Source organism: Lotus japonicus, chromosome 1 (genome assembly GCF_012489685.1).
Source record: "Lotus japonicus ecotype B-129 chromosome 1, LjGifu_v1.2".
Taxonomy (NCBI): Eukaryota; Viridiplantae; Streptophyta; class Magnoliopsida; order Fabales; family Fabaceae; genus Lotus; species Lotus japonicus.
Genome location: NC_080041.1, coordinates 30,636,475 through 30,650,508, shown reverse-complemented (window position 1 = coordinate 30,650,508; position 14,034 = coordinate 30,636,475). Strand labels below are relative to the sequence as shown.

At 36.4% G+C, this 14,034-nt stretch overlaps 2 protein-coding genes across 7 annotated transcripts; both read right to left on the bottom strand.

Moving 5' to 3' along the window:
- Positions 1–544: 544 nt before the first annotated feature.
- Positions 545–1,933, bottom strand: LOC130732374 (uncharacterized). Its single transcript, XM_057584436.1, has 3 exons — positions 1,111–1,933; positions 803–951; positions 545–697 (listed from the first exon to the last, which is right to left on the bottom strand). The coding sequence occupies exons 1-3, from the start codon at positions 1,931–1,933 to the stop codon at positions 545–547; spliced, it is 1,125 nt and encodes a 374-aa protein (XP_057440419.1).
- Positions 1,934–5,505: 3,572 nt separating this feature from the next.
- LOC130734374 (annexin Gh1-like) lies at positions 5,506–11,507 on the bottom strand. Of its 6 annotated transcripts, none has more exons than XM_057586747.1 (11): positions 10,519–11,507; positions 9,506–9,619; positions 9,191–9,312; positions 8,952–9,080; positions 8,688–8,786; positions 8,261–8,337; positions 7,869–7,933; positions 7,534–7,677; positions 6,870–7,088; positions 5,969–6,322; positions 5,506–5,865 (listed from the first exon to the last, which is right to left on the bottom strand). In XM_057586747.1, the coding sequence occupies exons 1-2, from the start codon at positions 11,429–11,431 to the stop codon at positions 9,606–9,608; spliced, it is 927 nt and encodes a 308-aa protein (XP_057442730.1). In that variant the 5' UTR covers positions 11,432–11,507; the 3' UTR covers positions 5,506–5,865; positions 5,969–6,322; positions 6,870–7,088; positions 7,534–7,677; positions 7,869–7,933; positions 8,261–8,337; positions 8,688–8,786; positions 8,952–9,080; positions 9,191–9,312; positions 9,506–9,605. The 6 variants fall into 6 exon arrangements, 5 of the variants coding, with proteins under 5 accessions (XP_057442730.1, XP_057442727.1, XP_057442728.1 ...); XM_057586744.1 differs by having other exon boundaries at positions 8,952–9,137; positions 9,258–9,312; XM_057586745.1 differs by having other exon boundaries at positions 5,506–5,860; positions 8,952–9,137; positions 9,258–9,312.
- Between the last annotated feature and the right edge of the window lie 2,527 nt (positions 11,508–14,034).

Here is a 14,034-nt window from a genome sequence, read left to right as displayed (position 1 = left end):
AAAAAACTTTGGGCAAATGAGCCTGAAATAGGAGACACCTAGTGACGTTTAACAAGTGTTGATGTTTACGTTCAACAACTGAGTTTTGTTGAGGTGTTTCAACACAAACTCTTTGGTGTAAGATCCCTTTAAAAGAATAAAATTTGGTTAAGAAAAATTTAGGTCCATTATCAGAGAAAATTATTTTGACCTTGCCATTAAATTGAGTTTCAATCATGGCACAAAAATGAGGAATGAGAGCTTCCACTTCAGACTTATGTTGAAGCAGAAATAGCCAAGTAAATTTGGAAAAATCATCAACAATGGTTAAGAAGAAACGATGACCATGCATTGAAGATATAGAACTAGGACCCCAAATATCAATGTGAATCAAATCAAAAGGTTTATTGGATCGGCTATCACTAACAGGGAAAGACAATTTTCGTTGTTTAGCTATATGACAAGTATCACATATTTGATCCTTATTACAAGCAATGTATGGAAAAGCTTTACCTAAAATTCTAAGCCTATCAAAAGAGGGATGGCCTAGACAAAAATGCCACAATTATGAGGAAGACTGGGCTGCAGTAGCAGTAGACAAACAAGCTAAAAATTGTGCTGAGGAAGACAATCTAGGTGTTGGCAATACTGGACTTGCAAGGTAGTAGAGACCTCCAACCTCTTTAGTTGCACCAATCATCCTCGAGACTTTGGTATCCTGTATCATGCACAATTTTGGCTCAAAAATCAATCTACAAGCAAGAGTATTAACTAGCTTGGTCACTGAAATTAGATTGAAATGAAATTCTGGGAGATAAAGTACATCAATCAGGTAAAAACTATCTGTGAAAACAGCAGTGCCAGAGAAGTGTGCTGTGAGCGAAGAACCATTAGGTAAATTTACAAGAACGGGCTTAATGCGTTTGTATGAAACAAAAACAGAGAGGGTGCAAGAAATGTGATATGTGGCTTCTGTATCAATAATCCATTAGAGATGTTTGAGTTTACCATTCTTAGTAGGAACATTCACAGTGTGCGGTGCAACAACATAGGTCTTTGTTGTGGGAGCAAAGTTGACCTTAGCAACACGTTGATTCTCTTGATCTTACACAGGCAAGAGTGAGATCAAACTATTGTACTGTGCCTCTATGAGAGTGAGTCGAGTGTGATCTCCATTAGAGGAAACAACATCTTCATCTTCTGTGTTTGCTCCAGAATCTGCACCTATAGCCAGGTTTACTTGCTTCTGATGACCCTGAGAACTGGCATTTTTGGACTTGAAGCTTTGTGGATAACCATGCTTCTTGTAACACACATCCACAGTGTGCCCAATCTTTCCACAATAGGAACAAACTTGTCTCCCTTGACCACGGTATCCACTGGAACCTGAACTGGATTCTCCATGTGAGGAACGACTGCTACTAGCACCGGAAGTGCCTCCAGAGTGATAATTGTTGGATCTTTTCTGTGAATCTGAAGCTCCACTCCCATTCACATTTGTCATCAAAACCTTAGGAACATGCTCAACCGCAAATTTCCGTTCTTGTTGCGCCGCTAATTGAAAGACGCGATTAATGCTAGGGAGTGGATCCATAAGCATGATCTGAGACCTAACTCCTGAAAATTGTTCACTGAGGCCTCGAAGGAAACGAATTACATGATCGGAATTGCGTTCCTCTTTGATCTTGATCAGAGCATCACATGTGCAAGAAGGTAGGGGCTTGAGCACCTCCAATTCGTCGATCAAGATCTTCATCGCAGTGAAGTACTTTGTCACCGATAGATCTCCTTGCGTCAAGCTGTAAATTTCTTCTTGGAGCTCTGAGATTTGGAAGAGATCTGCTTGAGAAAAATGCTCCTTCAACTCTTTCCAAACATCGGTCGCTCTTTCATGCCATAGGATCGATTGCGCGATTTCAGTGTTCATGGAACGAATCAACCATCCTAGAACCATGGTGTTGCATCACTGCCAGAAAGGATAGATCGGGTGATCTGCTGCAGGTTCAGGCAAAGAACCGTCAACAAAACCGAGCTTGTTCTTTGTGAGCAGGCTCATCTTCATCGATCTGGACCAGCTATGATAGTTGCCTTCAGATAACCGTGGCGAAACGAGCACCGTCGACGGATTCTCGTTGGGATGCACATATAGTGGACAAGAAGTGACCAAGACATCTTCGACGGAGTAGAGATAGGGTGCCGCCATGGCTGAAGGAATCTCGAGGTAGAAGAAGACTCGCGAACCAAGAAGGAAACGGAAGAAAATCAGAGTACACAGCAGAGCTCTCTCTAAGAGAGCTGCTCTGATACCATATTGAGATATGAGAGAATTGATGATTTGTTATTTCAGTAAAGTGGAAAAATGAATTGGTGAATACATCAATCTCAGCTTTGAGCTTAAATACTAATCTAATTAGTCTAACTACTCTAACTGACCAGTCTAACAAACTAACAAACTGAGTAACTGACTAACAAACTAGCCGTTACTAAACTAACTGCCTAACAGACTAAGTATTACTTTGTATTACATGTAATTGTCTCTAGCAAATCCAAAAGTTGTTCATGCTCCTCTGCATATTTCTTCTTCTTCTTCATCAAACCATGTGTGGGTTGTGGTGACCTCGAGCTTCACCATTATATCCCTTATGAGACGCCCTTTGATGTTTAGTGTCAACATACCCCTAGCACATTCACCTATTCGAGGTAGAACCAAATCTAATAAGTCGGGATCAATAGTAGGCATTAGGAAATTGTGAGGAGAATAATTGATGGAAGTAGCTAGCGTAATCCCTGTCTATGATTGTGCGCTCATTGCAATTGCTCAAGGTGTCACAATGGATCCTGAAGGTTCTACCATATGAAACTGCAGATAGAGTATCTTTGGGGGTGCTTCTATGGAGGTGAAAAGTTGCATGATGGTAATGAAAAGATAGGTTGAAATAATCTCTATCAGGATTATCTTGTCCGATGGAATGACTTGGATCTTCAATAGGCGTTATAGTAAAGGAGGACTTCCAGGAATCCACTTGGATCTTTAATTTATTATGAGTTGGATTTATATGCCAAACAAAAATGTTTGAAAAATATCCTATCCTATCTGATGTTCATGTAATGAATCATCTATCCTAAAAGCTCAGGCTGTCGGGTAAAAACACATACATGATTTTCATACTGTTGTACTTCTTTCTTTGGCTTGAAGCATCAATAATGCATAAGACTCTGATATTATGTTATGTACCAACTATCCCAAAAGCTATATTATACTTGTTAACCGTTCAACTTTAGGATCATTTTTTTTTCCTTCTGGATAATGATCTGGTCTTTATGCTTTACTTATGCTTTTATCATGGAATACCTGAATTCAAATAGCATAAATCTTGAGTTTATCTTCTTATTTGAACAACGACCAAGTAGTCTCATTTCAATATCTAACTGTTAAATTCACATTGTTCCTTTGGACGATCAGAAAGCTCCTTGAATGTGATGCTGATGTGATCAAGTGGGAAAGGCTAGAAGTTAACGCTTCTGAAGCATCTGAAAAGTTTGATGAAGAAGATTTTCCATCTCCTAATCTGAAGTTCTGTTATTTGTACTTGTGAAGCCTCATGCAGTTCTGTTCATTTTACAAAGCTTTCTGACTTTGGACTTGCTAAGTGGGCATCAACGTCGTCGTCACAACCTGCACAAACGTTGCCGGAACCTTTGGGTTTGTACTTTGAACTCCCTCATTACTAGAAATTGTATTTAGAATGGTTCTAAGTTATGTATCAATTTCATTTATGCAGTTACTTGGCTCATGAAACTTCATGAATGCAGTTACTTGATGTCTACGAATTTGGGGTCGTGCTTCTTGAGCTTCTTTCAGGGAGAAAGCCGATAAGAGGTGATTATCCCAAAGGGCAAGAGAGCCTTTTCATGTGGGTATATCTCTGTTAACATTATGGTCATGCATCTCAGTTACTTCTTATGTTCACAACATATGTGTTGGGAGAAAAGTAATGGAAAAACTTCTTTTGCAAGCAAGTCCAATTTTGAACAGTGGGAAGGTTTCACAGTTGTTGGATCCTAGTTTGGGTGATAGCTATGATTTTGACTAGATGGAAAGGATGGTCTTAGCAGCCACACTTTGTATCAGACTGCAGCAAGAGCTAGGCCTCAAATGAGCCTTGTAAGTGAATAATAGTTGGCTTTGGTACTCAATTGAGTCCTCTATATGTCATACAGAAATGTTGGTAGCACATAAACGATATCATCTATCCCAAAAGCTCAGGCTGCTGGGTAAAAACACATAAAATGAATTTTATATTTTTGTACTTCTTTCTTAAAATACCCTTACGCAAGTGTCTCGATTCAGCTTGAAGCATATATAATACATACGACTCTGATACCATGACATGAACAACCTATCCCAACAGCTATATTATACTTGTTAGCAGTTCAACTTTACGATCTTTTTTTCGTCCTTCTGGATAATGATCTGGCCTTCATGTTTTGCTTATGCTTTTATCATGGGATACCTGAATTCAAATAGCATAAATCTCGAGTTTATCTTCTTATTTGAACAATGACCTAGTAGTCTGATTTCATTATTTAACTGTTAAATTCACATTTGTTCCTTTGGACCACAGATCAAAAAGCTCCTTGAAGGTGATGTTGATGTGATCAAGTGGCATGGCTAGAAGTTAACGCTTCCGAAGCATCTGAAATGTTTGATGAAGAAGCTTTTCCATCTCCTAATCTGCAGTCACATATGAATCTTGCACTGCTTGATGTGGAGGATGACTCACTCTCCATGCGCAGTGTTGATCAGAATGTTTCATTGGAGGACTACTTGGGAGGCAGGTGGAGCCGCTCATCAAGCTTTGATTGAGAAAACCCCTAGCATAACCTGTGGTCATGATATCCTACATTCACACATCCACCATAACTTGTCCATACGATTCAAATCAGTCAGCTCATAGTTTTTATTAAACTGTCTGATCAAAATCCGACGGCTCAGTTTCAGTGACTGCATGTATGAATTGCTGACTGCAGGGAATTCAATTCCGAGAAACATATATTTTATGTTAATCCTTTGAAATTGTAAATAAACTATTTTTTTGTGATGCCTGTTCCATTATCTTAATGAATATGGAACTTTAAAGATGGGTTTAGGATGAGACTCATGAGAGGTTGTTTGTGTGTATCCTCCTCCTCTCCATAATTGTCTTGTAATTGTAGGGTGAGTTACTCTTTGTTGTTGATCTAAAATTCTCAATCTGATCAAGTTGTAATCTGTTATCGTGGCAAAAAGAAAGGATGAAAAAGTTGTATCTAGGAACATAATGATCATCATTTACAAATTTACCATTAATTGCTTATTTCAATTTGTGTTTTGGACTTGAATGTGTTTTTGCTATCAGGTTCTTTAATCTTTACAGATAATTTGCTTATAAGTTTGCTTTCCACACTTGTAAAGTATGACAAATTAAAAATAGAAAAACAAAAAAACTAGAAATACAGAACAATGATATAGAAAACATTCTCTGCATTGAACTAAAACCACAAAGTGTTCAACAAAAAGCTGGAAATGTAAATCAGAGACAACCTACAACCCAGAAGATTGTTTGATAAATGAGCAAACATAAGTTCACTATACAAAATACTTAGAAAAACAAAATCCTCACAGCGAAGTTGTTCCAAGAAACATGATCTCAAAATTCTATTATTCTAGTTGAGCTTCCAATTCCATCTCTATCTCGGCTCTGACATTTCCTCTCCCAATAGCATTTCATATGAACCTAGCAACATAAACTTGTTGAGAAAAGGAAAAATAAAAGTTTCTGCTCAACCACTTTTGTGATTCTTCAGCTGGCAGCATAGTAGAGTCAGTGGTGTCAACATGCTGCACTAATTGAAGATGAAAAATCATATTAGATAGGAAATAATCTACATGACCATAATCATTGAAGCAAAAGAGACATATTCAATAATTGAAGAGCTAATAAAATACCATTGCGTTCTGATCTAATTCTTTCACCCAAAAGCATCTCTCTTCCAAATGCTTATGTTTCTATCAGTTGATCCACTGCACAATCCAAATAGAAATAGAAAAAGAAGAAATTGTAAAACCCTTGACAGCAGATACAAATTGAGTATAGTCAAGATGATAAAGAATAGTCAATTCTGCACAATCCAGATGCAGATTGAGTAAAGTAAATTCTATTTATTTTCTGTTGGGAATCTCCTTTGCAAGCTTTTTATATTCATTTTGTGCAATGACACTGAACACGGAAGAGGAATAAACCCAAATCTGATACAGACAGAACTTGCAAATCTCCAACTCCAAGTAACAGAGTGTAGGTCTCTGGTGAAAAGAATGAACAATATCAATACCAAATAATACATACAAAACCCTCATAATTTGTCAAATTCATTAAAGATAAATTATTAAAGATAAAACCCTCTCTGGTGAAATAAGGGCTATGCTTTTAAATCTAGTATGTCATACATCAATAATATTAACAGGAAAAAATCATTAAAGATAGAAAAAACAGAAACAAATAAGATGAAGATGGACAAAGAAAGCCTTCAATGATCCAGCGTCGTTAGATTTTGTAGGTTTGGGTGACCAAACTGGTGGCCCTACTGTATCCGGATTTTTCACCTTTTGCCTGGGCCCTTAAGCTGAAGATACATACGTACACATCTCATAACTTGGGACAATATACAACTAACCTCCTAACCATTTCTAATTCACTAAAAAACACTCTTGAGAGACCATTTAAGGAGTTCTTTTTTTGTGAAGATATGTTATATATTTACCGTTTATAAGCCAAGAATTATACATATAAGCAACATGAGTCTTCAATGTTCATTTCAACTTGTTAAAGTTTATGGTAAAGAATCAGTACCTTACGGAAGTCCCCTGTTGTATGATGAGCAACATCCTCCTCAAGAGACTTCTTATGAAGAGCATGATAAGCATGTCTCGCAACAAACAATTGTTCAGAGGACCTAGTGCAGGCTATTTCCACCAGCACCTGATTGCTTGAAGTCCATCTCTCAGTTGCTTCGTTTGCCAAAAATGCATCACGTTCAGCAGAATCAAGGGCCTAAACGTGAACCAGCCTCTAGTGAGGAGAAAATTCATAGTGCATATCAGTTATATACACTCAAAATAATATGCATTTAGTGATATAATCAGTTCTCATTACGAAACAATTTGACATCATGTCACACGGTTAATCAGCTTATTAAGTCTTCTTGGCTAGTTGGCCCTTAAGCTAGGTTTTAACTATACCAATGTATTTAAACTTCAATTAACCATGACTTAGGCTTTAAGATAAAATCAGTGTGATATGTTGCACGATCAATTAAATATTGCACATCTAGGCATGTACAGGTACATCCACAGGTATCAACAACAACTTCAATAAAGGCCTTTACCAATCAGTTGGGTTTGATTATGAGGATCTAAACAATGATGTGACTCATTTCACAAATCATGTCTAAAGACATACCATCTTGGTTTGGTTTTAGATCTTTCATAACTATTTGACCTACACTTTTCTGTACCTCAAAGTCACTAGTCAACTTTGTCCAAGGCCTTGAGAAGATCTTCTCCATAAGTTTCAGCATAAGTTTCCCTGATAGGCTTCCTTTGAGCAGCATTCCGATGACCCAAGATTGATATGATCAGATCCTCCTTAGTTCCCCATCCTGCAATCACATTAGAATACTTGATTCACTTGAAAATCCAAACAAATGGAACCAGGAAATTTGTTAAGCATTGAAAAGAAAGATCACACAACACAAAGCGAACCTGCACAAAGTTAAGCATTTCTATAATTTAAAGTTACAATGACCGTGAAAACACTGTGGTCATTGAAAACTATTGAAGATCACATTACCATATCTTTGCACCCTTGTACTTGCTGCATAGTTCCACAAATAGCTTTGGTAACTATGTACATACCTAAAAATATAGAAGCAATGGAATTATAAGATGAAGAAGATCAATATTATCCTTCAAATAAATAATCTCAAATAACATCTCTATTTGTTTTCATAGCACACTTGTCTTTGCACATCACAGTAAAAGATCACCAGATAGACAGCCTATAAAGCCCACTAAGAAACTTCATAGGAATTTCTTTCGTATTTTCCTAGCTTTCAAATTTTATTTATTCATTTGTGTGTGGACTTCACTGTTTTGTATTAAAACACTAAAACATTTTATCATAAAGCAAAATAAACTAATGTAAGCAAGCTCAATGAATTTAATGTGAACTCAGATGTGTACCAAGATTTCAAATAAAACAGTACTTTGCACACTCTAATTGCTTTGTCGATCTCGAAGTTGACCTATGAACACAAAATCTGATAAGAAAAAAACAAACGAACACAAAGAAAGCATGTAAGTTCCTATTCTGGCCAACCGAAAGAGAAGATGAGACTAAAATAGGGTAAAATAAAAAATGGTGCAATGAAAGAAAGGAAAGCTAGCAATGTTGGTGGTTGAGGAAGCTGCAAAAATGAATTTGAATGATGATTAATATAAAGTAAAGTACAAAACCAGCAATGAACTGGCCTGAGAACCAATGATAGTAAATCTAATGGAGATGTTAGCTTCATGATATTGCACGATTCTTATAGCTAGTTTTAAGCAACACTTAGACCATTGAAGATGATCAAAATAAGGATGCTCCAGTAATCAAACAGAAACTCACCTCAAACAGAGCTTGAGCTTTTCCTCTCTTCAGGTTTTTTCTCCTCCATTAGACATATCATCTTTGATCTCTCAGTCTTGAGATATACAGATCTTCAGGCTGCCCAAGCGAAGGCAAGATGATTAGCATTAGGCAAGGCTAACTATAGTTATGAGTTGCAGCAAGAGAAATTAGCTGATATGAATATGACCAGACTGAATAAAACTATGCTTAAGACCAGAAATCCAAACACCTTGTGTCAGGGAAGGAAATAATAATACGAACCCCTCATTTCAGCAAAACCCAGATTCAGGAAGCATGAACCGACCATATCTGATGGAGCTCAAAGTTCCATGTTCGTGATCCATGAAAAGGTTAGAGATCCGTCCATGTCACATGTAAGAGTTCATCGATCTGCAATGTTCTGTCAAAATGCTTTCAATATGTGCATCTCGATCCTATGGAAAAGCCCTATAAAATTTACAGCAAAAAAAACCAAGATTTTACTGAGAATGACAGATTACATAATAAAGCATGACAAAACATCATGGTGAGGAATTAACAGGATCACACAGTCCCGACTTGCAATACCCTCTTAAAGTGAATTCTGGATTCTCCATATGTTAGCATCTTCACCTATCAAGCTCTGCAAACACAACCCTATATATCAGTCAAGTCGGCACTTTTTCCAACATCATGATTCTGAGAGACAAAATACCCCATACCTGGTGTTTTTCCAACATCTTTGTTAACGGACTAAATATAATAAAAATTTTGATTTAATAATAAAAACATAATTGTCTTTCGAAGAGGATAAGATAGAAAATATAGATCCATACCTCCAAACTCCAGGCCCCAGATAGAAATCAAAAGCTCTAAAATAAAAAATTGACAAAGAACCCTCAAAGCTTCTGTCTCAGCACAAGGTAATACCTTTCCTTAATACCAATACCCTGAAAAATGAATGCAAAAACTAAACTCATTCACCATCGTTGCTAAAACCGCTGACAAAATCTGATTAGACAGGCATACATAGAAAGACTCTTCACATATCACTTTACTTGAAGATAACAGCAAAGACTCCACAAATTGAAATAGCTAACTTCTTATATATTAAGACAAAACACAATACCAATTACCAAACCAGAAACTAAAATCTAAAATATCACTCACTCTCTCTCTCTCTCTCTCTCTCTCTCTCTCTCTCTCTCTCTCTCTCTCTCTCTCTCTCTCTCGTTCTGATATATAAAAATCAAGGAGAAGAAGCTCGTTCTGATATATAAAAATCAAGGAGAAGAAGAACAATTTGTGTTTTGGACTTGAATGTGTTTTTGCTATCAGGTTCTTTAAGCTTTACAGATAACTTGCTTATAAGTTCTCTTTCCACACTTGTAAAGTATGACAAATTAAAAAAAGAAAAACAAACAAAACTAGAAATACAGAAAAATGATATAGAAAACATTCAAAGGCTTGAAACTCAAAATCTAATTCAAGATCTTGAATGACAGAGCTTAAATTTAAAACATATATAGATTGAAAGAATGGCATTGAGAAACAATCATTCTCAATTTGGATAAAAACATCCTAAAAATTGTGCAGGATCACCACAAGAAAACCAGTCCAAAACAGCACCCAAACAGGAAATAAGCAGAACAACACTGCACATTTGCAAAATCCCTATAAAACAATCCTTGCTAAGACAGCAAACCTCAAAGAATAAAACCCCAATAAACCCCAATTTCCTCCAATAATACTAATATATTTAAAATCTATTCATTGATCCTGCAACTGAAAGGAGTATTCTGGAAAAGATCTTCATCAGATTCATCAAACCACCACAGAAAATCATCACCTTGTTGATTAGCTCTCTCAGGAAATTTGCAAGCCCAATCCTCAAGCCCGCTAGCCGAATCCACTGGTTCACCTTGTTGATTAGCCCAATAATCACTCTCAAGAAATTTGCAAGCCCACTCCTCAAGCCCACTATCTGAATCCACTGGCTCAAAAACTTGATTTGTACAATCCAAAGTCCCATTAACTTGATCAGTAGAATCCACCATTTCATCAATAACTTGATTTGTACATTCCAAATGCCCATTTACTTGTTCAGTAGAATCCACCATTCCATCAATAACTGGACTAATAGGAGCAGAGATAACATGGGTTTCAGAGATATCTTCTTCCTCTTGAGCCATGTTTGCGTTGATCACTTCACTTTCTTGCATGCCCTTTAACAAGTTAACCCTTTGATCACAAGCACTGATCTTAGCATCCAATTCAGCAATGAGTGGCCCCAACCTCTCTTTTCCAAGACTCAGAAAAATAGGGTCCCAAGTGGGAAACTTGAGATTGATGATTTCTTTTTTCACTTTGGCAATCTCATCTTCAACACTCTTCTTCTTTGTCTCAAAAAATTCTTCAAGTTCGAATTTCATGACAGGAGTAGTCTTGTTATTCTTCTCACACTCATACTTTTGAAGAACCGAGTGTACCACTGTAGGGTTTTGGGGCCAAATCTCAGGTGTGGAATCATGGGCACCATCACCATCATACACAATGAGGCACGCATTGGATTGAGAATCACAAATGGTGGAAAAATCAGACATTTTCTTGAGTAACCCCTTTCTTCTGTGCAAGAACGTTGTTTTACGAACTCTGTTATCTTGAATTCGCTTCATGATTGCTTTGGCGCGACCCATTTTCGGATAAAACAATGAACGGTAACTGGAAACGAAAGACGAAAGATTAAGGAAGAAGAATGTCATTGAATTAATCAATGAATGCAAAGTAGAAGAGAAAAATCGAAAGTGGGTGTGTTAGGGTTTCAACAGTGAGTCATGGAAAATATAGCCGTTTGTTATACCAAAAAATGGTTGAAAAGGCTATTCTTTATCTAGTTTTTAAATATATTAGCGTAGATATTTTCTCTCAATAATTATTATTTGTTCACGTAGATCATTTTTTTTAAGGTTAATCATCTACTTGGTCTCTGTGGTTGTGTGGCTGTCTGAAATTAGTCCCTCCCCGGAAAATCTGAAAATCTAAGTCCTCGTGTTTGGAAAGTTGTATCTCTAAAACACTTTCCAAAACACGAGGACTTAGATTTTCAGATTTTCCGGGGAGGGACTAATTTCAGACGGCCACACAACCACAGGGACCAAGTAGAGGATTAAACCTTTTTTTAAATATTAACTATTTATCTTTTCGATGTAAGAAAAAAACATTTCATTGCCCGTTTTTATGGATAACAACGAGTTAATATATAACAACTAGTTGAGTAACCCGTGCAATGCACGGGTGACTTTTGTTATATCTGAAAATTGTTTAAGAGTACTCTATTTGTTAACTTTTTATAATTTTCAATGGTATAAATGTTTGTTAGATTTTTTGTGTGTTAAAATGCTCTCACAATTTTGACACGGGTGTGGTTGAGATCAAAAATCTATCTAAAAGTGTGGTTCTTAAGGATTAAACTTTTGACCTATACGTTCAAACAACCACCTTATTAGAAAAATATATTTAAAGTTATTTTTATGTAATATTTCCTAAAAAACCTAAGATGCTAATGTTAATTAAAAAAATCTTTAGGATAAAAATTGTACATATAAGATATTAACATTTAAAATCATGATAATAAGGGTTAGTTTGGTACAATACATCAATCTACTCTTATATATTAAAATGAATAAGATTCTGTTGTATAAACTACTTGCCACAACTACCACCACCACTCCTGTTGCTGATATCGCTGCCACCACTAGCTCCACTTCCGTAAACACCACCACTCACTGCCACCACCACCCTTCGCCACCGCTAAGGGCCGTGTAATGGATTAGACCATGAAGGCAAATGCCTTAGGCCCAACAAAATTGTACAAATATAGTATATACTACTAAGACTTGAGAAATGTTATAGAAAAATAGAAATATGGGTTATCTTAATTGTAACGTGAAAATTGGGAAGTGCAACGTAGAAGTACAATTTTAACAACTAAAAGTGTTTTATATTAACAAATTTAATTTTTCAAAAAAATAAATAAATAAAATATCTGTTAGTTTTACATTTTCAAAATTGAAAAATTAATTTGTGTTTATTAATTAAAACACATAAATGATTTTTATATTGTTGTACTACTTTCTTTGGCATGAAGCATCAATAATGCATAAGACTCTAATATCATGTTATGTACCAACTATCCCAAAAGCTATATTATACTTATTAACCGTTTAACTTTAGGATCATATTTTTTCCTTCTGGATAATGATATGGTCTTTATGCTTTACTTATGCTTTTATCATGGAATATCTGAATTCAAATAGCATAAATTTTGAGTTCATCTTCTTATTTGAACAATTACCAAGTAGTCTCATTTCAATATCTCACTGTTAAATTCACATTGTTCCTCTGGACCACAAATCAGAAAGCTCCTTGAAGGTGGTGCTGATGTGATCAAGTGGGCAAGGTTAGAAGTTAACGCTTCCGAAGCATCTGAAAAGTTTGATGAAGAAGCTTTTCCATCTTCTAATCTGCAGTTCTGTTATTTGTACATGTGAAGCCTCATGCAGTTTTGTTAATTTTACACAGCTTTCAGACTATGGACTTGCTAAGTGGGCATCAACATCGTCGTTATAACCTGCACAGATGTTGCCGGAACCTTTGGGTTTGTACTTTGAACTCCCTCATTTCTAGAAATTGTATTTAGAATGGTTCTAAGTTATGTATCAATTTCATTTATGCAGTTACTTGCCTCCTAAATACTTCATGTATGGTAAAGTTAACGATAAGATTGATTGATGTCTACGCATTCAGGGTCATGCTTCTTGAGCTTCTTTCAGGGAGAAATCCAATAAGAGGTGATTATCCCAAAGGGCAAGAGAGCCTTGTCATGTGGGTATGTCTCTGTTAACATTATGGTCATGCATCTCAGTTACTTCTTATGTTCACAGCATATGTGTTGGGGGAAAAGTAATGGAAAAACTTCTTTTGCTAGCAAGTCCAATTCTGAATAGTGGGAAGGTTTCACAGTTGTTGGATCCTAGTTTGGGTGATAGCTATGATCTTGACGAGATGGAAAGGATGGTCTTAGCAGCCACACGTTGTATCATACGTGCACCAAGAGCTAGGCCTCAAATGAGCCTTGTAAGTGATTAATAGTTGGCTTCGGTTCCCAATTGAGTCCTCTATATGTCATACAGAAATGTTTGAAACACATAAATGATCTTAGCTCATGCATTGAATCATCTATCCCAAAAGCTCAGGCTGCTGGGTAAAAGCACATAAAATGATTTTTATATTGTTGTACTTCTTTCTTAAAATACCCTTACGTACGCAAGTGTCTCCATTCAGCTTGAAGCATAGATAATACATA

Coding starts and splice junctions, on each gene's coding strand:
- LOC130732374 (XM_057584436.1), bottom strand. CDS start 1,933: ATGGTTCTAGGATGGTTGATTCGTTCCATGAACACTGAAATCGCGCAA. Junction 952..1,110: donor CATAGAGGCACAGTACAATA/GTTTGATCTCAC, acceptor TTATTGATACAG/AAGCCACATATCACATTTCT. Junction 698..802: donor ATAGTTTTTACCTGATTGAT/GTACTTTATCTC, acceptor TGCATGATACAG/GATACCAAAGTCTCGAGGAT.
- LOC130734374 (XM_057586747.1), bottom strand. CDS start 11,431: ATGACATTCTTCTTCCTTAATCTTTCGTCTTTCGTTTCCAGTTACCGT.